The sequence below is a fragment of the Felis catus genome, chromosome A2 (genome assembly GCF_018350175.1).
Source record: "Felis catus isolate Fca126 chromosome A2, F.catus_Fca126_mat1.0, whole genome shotgun sequence".
NCBI lineage: Eukaryota > Metazoa > Chordata > Mammalia > Carnivora > Felidae > Felis > Felis catus.
Genome location: NC_058369.1, coordinates 155,184,514 through 155,196,707, shown reverse-complemented (window position 1 = coordinate 155,196,707; position 12,194 = coordinate 155,184,514). Strand labels below are relative to the sequence as shown.

The following is a 12,194-nucleotide window of genomic DNA, read 5'->3' as shown; positions in this document are numbered from 1 at the left end:
TTTTTCTTTCAAAATGTTCATATTTCTAAATATAAGTAACATTTTATTCCTTGCATGATATCAGAAAATGAAATGCATATCTGAATTTTTCAGATTATTGAAGGCTACCTTAAGTACTGTTTTTTATTTTTCATTATAGGATCTCTTTTCACACTATACAAAAACATAAATTTTAAATGGCTAAAAATTTATATGTAGAAAACAAAACCTTAAAATAGGAAGTCATTTTTTATAACCTTGAGATAAAAGGCTTTCCTTATAAGCAAGAAACAAAATCCAGAAATTATAAAGGAAAACATGAGCATGTCTGACTACAATAAAAGTTTTTATACTTCTGTATAATAAAAATAATATTGAAAGGTAAACACAGAAAAATAATTGTAGCATGTATATAATAAAGTATAAATACTGGTATTATATAAAGGCCTCCTACAAATCAGTAAGTAAAAGATAATAGAAAATGAGCAAAGGATATGAACTGGTGAATCATAAAGAAATACAAATGGCGAATGAACTTAGGATGTTAAAAGTTCTGGGACAGTCAGTAAAATGTAGAGTAACGGTGAAATACATTTTGATTTTCTCTCTGAGATTGACAATATCCAGCATTGGGAACGATGTTGGGAAGTAAGGAAGAGCCTTCCTTGTAAATTTTTTAACAGTGTTGTTGCGAATGTAAATTGGTTTGGCCTTTTGAAAGGACTTGCTAGAATTCATAAACTTAAAATATATATGCTTTGTGCTCTGGTAATTCCACTCCTGAAAAGGTATACTACAGAGCCTGCTTCCACAAGTGTTCAGATATAGACAAAAATGCTTACCATTAGGAAAAGTTAAAAATCAAGGTAGCTCTCTAGATGGCATGGATGTTAGGGAGGGGGAAAAAAAAGAAAGCAATGCAGAAAAATATGTATAGAATGATACCACTTTAAATGGTGATGAGGGTGGGGATGGGCTCTGTTTTCATATGTGCATGTTTATGCATAGGAAAGGTCCAGAAGAAAGTATAGACTCTTTAACAGTGGTTACCCCTGGAAGGTAGGACTTATACTTTTTCTGTATTATTTGAATTTTTATTTGTGTGTTATGCTTGTAATTTAAAATGTTTTGTAACATTGCTTCTTTGCCTTATACTAATCATTATACAGATTATAGTTTAACTTTTAAAAAAGTTTTGGTGGCTCAGAAAAATAATAGTGATGGCTGCTAAAGTTTTATTGAGTACTTACTATATATTCTAGGCATTGTGCCAAGCCTTTTACACCTATGTCTCATGATTATGAACATCTGTTATTATACTGTATGCCTTCAAAGTCATAACCTGTTTCTTTGTACCTTAAAATATGCTGAGTTTCTACATTTTGTGGATTGGTGTCTATTTGTTGTTTTCCTGTCTTCTCCTTCACTCTTGGATTGTCACCTGTCACTTCTCACTCCTGTGCCACTAGCAGTCTGGGTCATTGGGACCCTCCTTTTAATCATGTATGTGTAAGACGTTTCCTATTACTGAGTTTCTTAAAGAATGAGTTGCTCTGATGATTCTGTTTGTGAAGCCATATAGTGCTTTACTGATTTATGCTCCTTCTTCTTCCCAAAAGGGACTGTGGTCTGTGGGATAGGTATATAATTGGTTTAAAATTTTGTATTATTTACTGTTCCAAGGCTGGCAAATAATCTAAAATGTAAATAAAAGCTAACTATAGGTTACTTTCCCCATTTATTTTACAGAGATTAAGGCCAATGGAGTTTGGTAATAATCTTTTCTTTGTAAGGAAAAAAATACCAATTTCTTAAGCGTTTAGGATAATACTCAAAACAGTGTAAGATTTCAGGTGCTTTCTTGTTAAGTATGATGCGGATATTAAAGATTAACACCACCTAGATTTTCATTCTACTTTTTTTCTTTTTTTCTTTTTTTCTTTTTTTTCCCCTTTTTTAGATTCTTGCCTCTATTGAGCTGCTGGCCCGCTCATTGCCAAAAATTCACCGCAGTGCATCAGAACCCTCCTTGAATCGGGCTGGCTTCCAGACAGAGGATTTTAGTCTCTATGCTTGTGCTTCTCCAAAAACACCCATCCAGGCAGGGGGATATGGTGCGTTTCCCGTCCACTGAGATAAGTTAGATGAGTGCGCGAGTGCAGGGGGCCGGGGCCAAGGAGGTGGAAATGTGCGTGCTTCTGTACTAAGTTGGATAGCATCTTCTTTTTTAAAAAAAGATGAACCAAAGAATGTGTATGTTTTTAAAGACTAGATATAATTATTTCCTGACCTAAAATGTATACTTAGCTTTGGATTTTCAATATCCAAGGGTTTTCAAAATGCACAGACATTGCTGAACATTTGCAGTACCTCTTCTGGAGGCTTTACTTCCTGTTACAAATTGGTTTTGTTTACTGGCTTATCCTAATTATTAAACTTCAATTAAACTTTTCTCCTGCACCTTTTGTTATGAGCTATCACATGTCCCTTAGGGACTCGCAAGAGCAGTACTGCCCCCGTGTACGGGCTTGCAGGTAGAAAGGGGATGACGGGTTTTAACACCTGTGTGAGTCAAGGCAGTCCGAACAGATCTCATTTAGGAAGCCACGAGAGTTGAATAAGTTATTTTTATTCTTAGTATTTTTTCTGTAACTACTTTTTATTATAACTTGGAAAATATGGATGTCCTTTATACACCTTAGCAATAGACTAAATTTCTTTTTATAAATTATGGGTGCAGGTAACCAAAGACATTGCTGAGGAGTGGATGTCTGACATGAGTACTATGGTTGAAGCTTGGATTTTTTAGTGGGGAAATGTTATAAATTGAGGTTCCTTTTAAGTAGTATTTCCTCATTACTAAAGGTGTCATATACGCATGGAAGGTGAATTTCCTTACAAATGCATTGCCTCCTCCTCCCCCAAAAAAGCTTAACAGAATTCTGTGAAAGTTTTGGGTTTGTTTGTTTAGATGTCTTTAGTTGCCAAACAGCAAGGTCACAGACTTCTTAAATATTGTTACTTCAGATTATACTTCCCTCTCGTGATGCCTATTTTAACAGTCCCCTTATCCATGTGTCTCATAAAATTTGTGTTCCATATGTTTTTTGCCCAGAAAGGTTCTTCTTCTTATGAATGAATGCTATTCTTTTTTTAATCCCATGGTACGAAGTATTTGTTAGAGCTAATACTTAGCATTTTCATATGTAAAAAATGGCTGTATTGTGGCAGTCATTAATATTCTTACTGTGAACCAAAATCTTACTGGAATCAAAAGTGAAAGAGGCAGTATTGCTGGCGTCTTATCAAAGAGATTGCCATCTCTACTTGTGAGTTAGTGCCAAAAGCCAGCCTCTTAAATACATTTTCATTTATTCGGTTTGGAACTGTGATGATTTTTAAATATAACGGACAGTTCAGGGTTATGCAGGCACACAGACAACATCTGCGTAAATACCGTCCTTTGAAGCCAATAAAGAAGAAAATTAGGAAGACTTTAATGATATTTTAGTTCTTAGGTACCACAAATAAGTTTTTAAAATACTTTCTTGGGACGCCTCGGTAGCTCAGTCAGTTAAGCATCAGACTCTTGATTTCGGCTCAGGTCATGATCTCACGGTTCGGGAGTTTGAGCCCCATGTCAGGCTCTGCACTGACGGTGTGGAGCCTGTTTGGGATTCTCTCCCCACTCTCTGCCCCTTCCCTACTTGTGCTCTCTCGCTCTCTCTCTCAAAATAAATAATTAAAATAAAATAACTTTCTAATTTGAATGGATGAAATTTCGTCCAGGAAAACTACCCAGTGAGAAGCATGGCATACCTTTGGCCCCTTATTTGGGCAGTTTAAGACAAGTAATACCATTCATCTTATTCAAAATGGATTCATGCCTTTCAATTTAGGCAAGAGTAGTGGAAAAGAACATTTCTCATGTTTTCAAAAATAAAAATGAGAAAGGCATAAAAGAATAGAGCATGTTGGAAAACATTAAAGTGTGGGATTTCCAAATCCTCTAGTGACAGTAAAGATGTGATTAGTAGTGGGGCGCCTGGGTGGCTCAGTTGGTTAAGCGTCCGACTTCGGCTCAGGTCGTGATCACGTTGGGTTCTGTGCTGACAGCTCAGAGCCTGGAGCCTGCTTCAGAATCTGTGTCTTCCTCTCTCTGCCCCTCCCCTGCTCGCTCTCTCTCGCTCCCTCTCAAAAATAATGAATAAACATTAGAAAAAAAAATTTTTTTAAGATGTGATTAGTAGTAATTACTAAATGGGGTTTTATTTATCACAAATTGAATAGCAAGCATGCAGCTGATAAAGTTTTTACATTGGTCTGTGGAATGCTCAATGCTCAAAGCTTTGGAAAGCATTTTAAGGCACAGGAGTCAAGTGATCTTTATATTGATACAGTTCTTTCTATAGTTCTTCACTATACTTGCTTCACTCATATTTTCTTTTCTTTGCTCACCGTTTTTTCCCCTGACTACCCCCTTCACTGAAAACTACCCAGCAACCCCACTGTCTGCCTTTGACTCCATTCAGTCTCCTCTGCCAGAGGGCACTGCTGAGCTCTTCCAGCCATAGCGCTGTCTCACACTCTCCATTGTGCCTCCAAAGGGCCACCTGATAGCTCTCTTGTCTTCAAACCCGGCCCCCTGGACGTGTCGTGGAAGAACATGAAAAATCTGGCAGAGCGAGATGTTTAGAAAGCGTGGATGCAGAGGAGTAGGGAGCATTAGAATGACATATGGTAGTCTCCTTTTCTGTTCTTTTATGCTGTATTGTAGGTGCTTTCTCCAAATAAAGAAAAATACCGTTTTTCTAACCATATGTGGAGTCCACCTCTCTGACTAGGTAATTGAAACAGAAGGACATTCGTTCTCTTATGACCTGCTCTTTTTCTTAAAACCTGAACCCTCAGATATTTTTATTAAAGCTGATTTCCTTTTTCAGCAGACAGCCTTTTTATAAAATTTGTTTTACATGTTAGGCATTTTACTAGTCAAGTGGTGAGGACTAAGATTTTTCATCTTGATTTTTAAGTAGTTGAGGGATCACAGCATTTAATCAAATACTTTAGGTTGTTTATTTTCAGACATTAATATTGTACTAGGCATTTACATACTAAAGCATTAGTTACAATCATCCTCTTGGGGGCGCCTGGGTGGCTCAGTTGGCTAAAGGTCCCACTTCAGCTCACGTCATGCTCTCACAGTTTGTGGGTTCGAGCCCCACATTGGGCTCTGTGCTGACGGCTCAGAGCCTGGAGCCTGCTTCGGATTCTGTGTCTCCCTCTCTCTCTCTGCCCCTCCCCTGCTTGCTCTCTCTCTCTCTCTCTCTCAAAAATTAATAAACATTACAAATATTTCTTAAAAAATCATTCTCTTTAAATAGAGACCATGTAACACAGCAACTTAAATGGCCTCTGACTCAAGTGAGTCGCTCTCGATGTAAGGAAATGAACTGCCTTTGTTGCTTAATATTATGAAACGGGTACTTTATGGCTAAGACATTTTATCAGTTACAGTCTGTTAGATTGAGAATTATTGAGTATTTCTATAGCACTTTTTATTTTATTAAATACTTCATCTCTCCTGTGATAATTTCTCTTAAGAATTTAACAAGTCCAGTGTGTCCATGCCAGAATGTTATACTTTTGAAACTTCCTTAAAGGTCACCACAGAGAAAGAATGGGACTTGCTTTAGTTTCAGATGACTGTCCCCACATCTGAAGCAGTGATCAATTTGTGTGCAAAATAACATACTAGATTTTTCATAGCATATTTTGTCTTTAAGAAGTATACATCAAATTATATGTATGAGAGCCTCTGAAATACATTCAATTCTGGGCTAAAAGATAATTATTTCGTAATATCTTAAAACTAGTTAATAAAATCCTTAGCTTTCAAATAAACAAATCTTGATGTTTAGAGTATCTAAAATCACAGGGCCTTCCCAAGTGTTCTCTCCCCTAATCTTAACTAAAGTCACATGGAAAATAGCACTTAGGTTATTCTTAGCCAGAATAGAGATGAAAAAAAAAGTTTCATTTTGGCCTCTGATTTTTCAGGCAACAGTTAATATACCAAGATTTCAAAAAGCCACATAGTATTCTGGGTGTTTCACTTCAAATAATTGTTATTACCTCAAATAAAATAGGATAGGGGATGGGATAATAGAGATTTCCAGATACGCAAGAAGGAATATGCTTTTTTTTCCCAAAAGCAGATCCATCGCCTCTTACCCCCAATTTTTCTTAAATTTCTCCATGATTTCAGGGTCATATATAGAAAGAGTTTTATTGGTCCCTAAACTCTTGAGTTCTTTTTGTCTTTTTTTTTTCCCTGGACCTGAAGTCTGTTGATGTAAAGAAGTGCATTCCTTTAGAAGCAGCAGACAGTGGTAGAATGATCTTAACTGTTTCCTTTACTGGCGTATGATTTGCAGTTTGTTGGTAAGAGTTTGTCCTTGGGCGGTTGTTTTGTGATTTTTTTTTTTCAAGGCTCACATTTTTAAGTTTGTAGAGTAAAACACTTCAGCAAAGTGGAGTGCCTAATCATAATTAATGGTCAACATCTGAAGATTTTTTCAAGTTATTTTTTAATGCAGTATATAAGATTTAACTTAGAATTTTGTCACTTTTGATACTCTCTCACTTAATAGATTAAAATTTAGCCATTTTTTAAAATAAAGATTTCTAAGTAAATCCTATTTTCACATTGGCTTCCTTCGATGAGATTTAGATTCTGCCAGATACAGTGATTACTAATTAGAATGTTGGAAATTGCTTTGAAGAAATGTATTAAAATACTGGAAAAAATAGCAACCTTAAAACCATAATGCACTCAAGCTATCAGCAAAGGTAGTGTGAATGTTTATACATTTCTAGAGTCGCTGTTAACAGCCTCCTGTGGTTATGCTATATTTGGCTCTCCAGAGTCTTAGTAATTTGGCTAATTTTTTCACTAGTGCCATACTCCCTAATCTTTTTAACTTTAAATATGAAGTAATAATTCTTTTACCCTTCCTTGACCTTTTGACTCACAATGCCGTGGTTACTTCCTTGGTGAAAGGAATCCTTAGATAGAAAGACAGTTTCACTATGTGCAGTCCAATTAGTAATAATATTCAGAATGGGAAAACAAATGATTAATTATTGAAAATTGTTTAGGGGTGTGTTAATAGTGAAGACTCTTCTCCACCAGACTTGCATTTTAACTCTGCCATTTTCTAGCTGTGAGATAGCAGGCAAACTACTTAACTATTCTAAACCCCCAGCTTGCTTGTCTACAAACTAAGAGAAGGAACAGCACCTGCCTTATAATTATTGTGAGGCTCAGATGCAAATGTATGTAAAGTATTCACTGATGCACCTGGCATATAACAGGCATTCAAACAGTCTCATATTAGTCTAATCGACTAATATTACTAGCCTACAGTCTGAGGGTTCTGCCATCCAGTCATTAACAGTCTGTTGGGATATACCAGTGTTCTCTAGTAACCAGTTGGAATCTAACAGCAATTAGAAGATGGATAGGTTATTCCTAGATTAAATAGCGTATTCATGTGAGTGAGTGATTGCTTGGATCCTCATCACACAAGCTGTTACTACTGAGAAACGATGCTAAGGCTGGCTAAATTCCGAGAGTTGTCAGTTATTAACCAACCCCCCAAAGTTAACTACAGTGTATATAAGAAGAAGAACCAGCCTCTAGTTACAAGTAGAAGCTATGAACAAAACGATAGATGAAAAATAATGGCATGAACCCTCAAAGTCGGTAAGCTAACGGAATATAGGACCTCAAAGGGACTTTGTGGTTTAAAGAATTCCTTGTGCTGACAGTAATGTTCAGTCACACGTGCCTATGTGTAATATTTTTGTAGTTTAAAAGGAAATGAACTAGAAAATGGACAGTCTAGATTTTCTTTCCTTCGACCAAATGTGTCATGTGGACAAATCAGCTGACCTCTTAATTTTATCTTTTTCCAAATGGGGAGAATTCTTGTTTCTTCCTTTCCAATCTAATAGTGGCATCATAAAAGTGGAAATGAGTTGATAATTGGGGGGCAAAGTATTCAACAAATCAGACTTACTATTTTACAATCAGTTTCTGAGAAATTTTGTTCGTTGCAGTGCTTTTCAGCGTGACTAGAACCATAACATGTACATCCCCGCTGGGAAGTTACTGGCAGACTTGATATGTAATTGATGTAACTGAACCCTACTCTCTATACTGTAAATTATCTTCTTTTATGGGTTTCAGCCATTTTTGCTTTTAAATTAGTTATGATGATGCTAGATTTGTAATAGATAGCTAGTCACCTTTCAGTGAGGCTTTTCTGGGTCTCTAGGTTATTTGAGATAACTTTTTTAAAATTAGCTCTTGTCCTCCCTCTACAGGAGAATTTGCAGCCTTCAAGTAGCCACACCATCATGGCAACATCTACTCTTATTTCTTAAGTCTTGTGTTCGTACAGTTTGTTAACATCAAAACACAGTTCTTCTGTTCCTCAACTCTTTTTTTAAAGATACAGAATTTTCAATGCATAAGCTGGTGTGGAACAGAATGGAATTTCCCATCCAACAAAAGAGGGAAGAATGTTTTAGGAACCAGAATTCTCTGCTGCCAGTGTTTCTTCTTCAACACAAATACCACGTGCATACAAGTCTGTCCACTCCCAGGAAGGAAGAGGAGAGAGCCTGAGTTCTGACCTTTTGGTGGTCAGGCATGATGGAAAGGAGCTGCTGCTACAGCTTGGGAGATTGGCTGTGGAGAGCCTGCCGATCGGCTCTGCCCTTCTAACCGCCAGATCCGCGTGTGGCTGGTCACCTGACGGGGCAGTTTGCAATCGCCAAGCATCGTTCTCTTTCCTGTTCTGGGATTTTGTCGCGGAGCTCTTTCCCCTAGCCACCACCGTTCATTTCTGAGGGATGGAACAAAAATGCAGCATGGCCTTTCTGTGTGGTGCATGTCCAGTCTTTGACGCATTTTTATCAAGTGAAGCTGTTTTATTTAAATGGAGAACGAGAGGTGAGGACGAGATCCGTGTTGGTGTAGAGGAAAAGGGGATGCTGCATCTTTTTCCTGACCTACTGGGTTTCTGGCCTTTGTTTCCTTGCTCACTGAGGGTGTCTGCCTAACCGCGCAGGCTGGGACGTGCTGGCACACATTGCCTTCTTTTCTCACTGGGTCCAGCAATGAAGACAAGTGTTGGGGATTTTTTTTTTTTTTTTCCTCCACAATGTAGCACATTCTCAGGAAAATACAGTTGATATCTTCCTCCTAAGCTCTTCCAGTCATCAAGTACTTATGTGGCTACTTGGTCCAGGGCACAAATGCCATGGCGGTATCTATCTAATTAAAAGCCTACAAAACTGCTTGATAACGGTTTTGAATGTGAGACATTTATGTAATTTAAATGTAAGGTACAAGTTTTAATTTCTGAGTTTCTTCTATTATATTTTTATTAAAAAGAAAATAATTTTCAGATTTAATTGAATCGGAATAAAATAATACTTCCCGCCAGAATTATATTCCTGGAAAATTGTATTTTTGTTATAGAAACAACTTTTAAAGAAAGATCGTTATCCTTTTCTCTACCTAAATATGGGGAGTCTTAGCGTAATGACAGATATTTATAATTTTTAAATTAATGGTACTTGCTGGATCCACACTAACATCTTTGCTAATATCTCATGTTTTCCTCCAACTTATGCCTACACTACATCCTCCGTCCTCTTTCCAGTCTTTATCTGGAATATGCAACCGAGAATAAAAATGGTGGTGTCTCCATTCATTCTCCTTCTTCCTTTTTTCCCAAGCCTGGTCTTCAAAAGGTCGGGTAATTTGGCAGCTGAGTTCCCTTAGTAGAGAATAGAGCAATTTTAGGTGTATTGGGACTGAGGGGAGGATGCATGAGGCCTAACAGCAGTTGTTATTATAGAAAGGGCTGCTGTAGTACCAAGAACCTCATCCTTTGTCTTTGCATAAGTGGAAAATATAATCTACTCGTAGCTTCCTTTGGCCTTTACTAAACGGTGGTATAATTGCAGTAGTAACAAAGAAAGTAACTCTGGATATATTTATTAATGGCAGATTAATGACAAATCCAGCCTAGAATCTCTTGTCAGCATTTAGGAATGTAAATCAAATCAGACATACTTAGCACAACCAAGCTATGAAGCCAAGGACCTTACAGAAATTAGGACCTATGAAATAAATCAGGGAATTAGAAATTGGTATTTAAACATTTCAAATTGTAACTCACTCCACTATCTATCTCTCAGCCTGTTAAGCTCACTGACATTCGATGCTTTTTGCTAAAATACCTGTATTCAGGGGAAGGCCTACTGAAAACTCCACAGACTGGTAGAAGGTTGTCCTAGTAAAATGGGAAGTATCCTGGAGTTATTGATGAGTTTGAAAAGCAATGCGTTTATCTTAAGTCCTACATGAGCAGAGCAATATCTTACAGAATTCAGAAATGGCAAAGATTCTTGTTGATCTGAACAGCATCTTGTGTGCATAATTTTGCCTCTCTTCTAAAAGCATTGTTTATTTTTCTTTTTAAATATGTCCCCATCCATGCTCTTAAGCTGGTTGGTGTGTTCCCTTTGCCAAGATTGGAGAGAGCTGGGCTGGAAAAGTAGGCCTGTCCTGCTGAGCAGGTAGAGCCCGCCGGAGGAGGCCTGGCCGCATGACTCTCCGGTGGCGGGAGCCAGCACAGCACTAGTGATGGAGGAAGCTTAGCATTGGAATCTTCAAAATAAAATTCAAGGTGATACACGTTTTTCTTTCCATCCTATTTAGAATAGGTTGCTGTCTCACTTGAAAAGAGGAAACAGACTTGATCTCAGATGAAGCTGTGCCCAGAAGCCAGGCTCAGGGTGTTCTTGGGAGATTTTTATAGCGCCCTTAAAAAGTAAAAATAAAATTTTAATATTTCTGTTCCCTTTTTTCCATCTCTAGTTTACAAATGACATGATAAAGGGGTTTCCTCTTACTTTTTGATGCTTAGACTACAGATAGACTTGTTGAGCTCCTAAGAAGATACAAGGAAGAACTCCTTGTTTGTGCAAAGCACTTTATGAATAATTTTGTACAGATAGTGTGTGGCTGCTTCACTGACTGTCTTGTAAGGTTGTAGTTAACCTGTCTTTTCCGTAAAGTGGCTGCGGTGCCTTCTATAGTGTATTTTATTTTGGGTAAGGAAAGGTGAAGCCTTCTGAAAAATTTGAGAGCAAACATAAAAGATTGTTTCAAAATATGTAGTATTCTTGATGGACTTTTTTGTCATCAAACTAGAGCGTAGAGTTTAGACTTTTGCCACTGAAATAACATTGACCAAAAAACTTAGAAAAGGGATTTGTGAATAGAAAATCCAGTGTGACCATTCGTATTTATATGCACCTTAAAAGAAGATTCTGTCCAGCTGTCAAATTCTGGTTCCTGAACATCCAGTCCCTGATTGCACTTACGATCTTGTAGGATGTACTGGAGCGTCCTAGAAGATAAAACGCCATGTAAAGCATGTATGTTACATTTATGTTGGTGTTGGGAGAGAAAGAGCATATTATGTGGTTCTAAAGAGGTAATCAAGGCTTCGACACTGTCAAGCAGAAACTCTGTAAATATTTCCTAGATTCTCCTTTGGTGCAGTCCCAGCTCTCTTAGCACACGATGTTCTCTTTGAGTCACCAGGCAGTGCTGGGGCTGCTGGATCCCCTCCCAGGCCCCCACTGCCCCTCCTGTGCACTCACTCCCCAGCCTTGTGTGGACCCCGTCTAGCTTTAGTTTGAAGCACATTGCAGGGTTCAGGTGACCTCTTCAAAAAACTACCTCCTTAGAATGAGGTAATGAATAGTTATTTATTTTAAAATATGAAAAGTCGGGAGCTCTAGAACATGAAGATGAGTTAAGGTTTTAACTTTTATGTGTACTTGTATTTGAGCACTCTCATTTTGTCCTAAAGGGCATTATGCATTTCAGCAGTAATACTGAAAAATGTAGCTCAGAGTTTCTGATTATTATTGCAGGTGGTGCCAGAATCTGTTTAGGGGTACGCTTCAGAATCTTAACCTTAAGTCAGTTGCATGAAATTAGATAGTTACGGTAACGGTTCACTAACAGTGATACACTTAATTTTCAGTAGGCTTGGCAAGACAGTACATCTTCATAAAGAGTTAGCCGCAGCTTCATCACATGCACAGATCCTCCTGTAGAG

The 12,194-nt window shown here is 37.7% G+C and overlaps 1 protein-coding gene across 5 annotated transcripts in view; it reads left to right on the top strand.

Moving 5' to 3' along the window:
* BRAF (B-Raf proto-oncogene, serine/threonine kinase) overlaps positions 1-8,537 on the top strand; it is a 159,604-nt gene extending 151,067 nt beyond the window's left edge. For 2 of the 5 annotated variants that reach the window (XM_019825906.3, XM_019825910.3), the window contains 3 exons: positions 988-1,038; positions 1,940-2,093; positions 8,371-8,537. In XM_019825906.3, the coding sequence (XP_019681465.1) occupies positions 988-1,038; positions 1,940-2,093; positions 8,371-8,393 (228 nt within the window). In that variant the 3' untranslated portion in view covers positions 8,394-8,537. Of the gene's footprint in view, positions 1-987; positions 1,039-1,939; positions 2,432-8,370 lie in introns of those variants that run through there. The other 3 variants (XM_019825907.3, XM_006929424.5, XM_045052853.1) reach the window with 2 other exon arrangements.
* Positions 8,538-12,194: the final 3,657 nt, after the last annotated feature.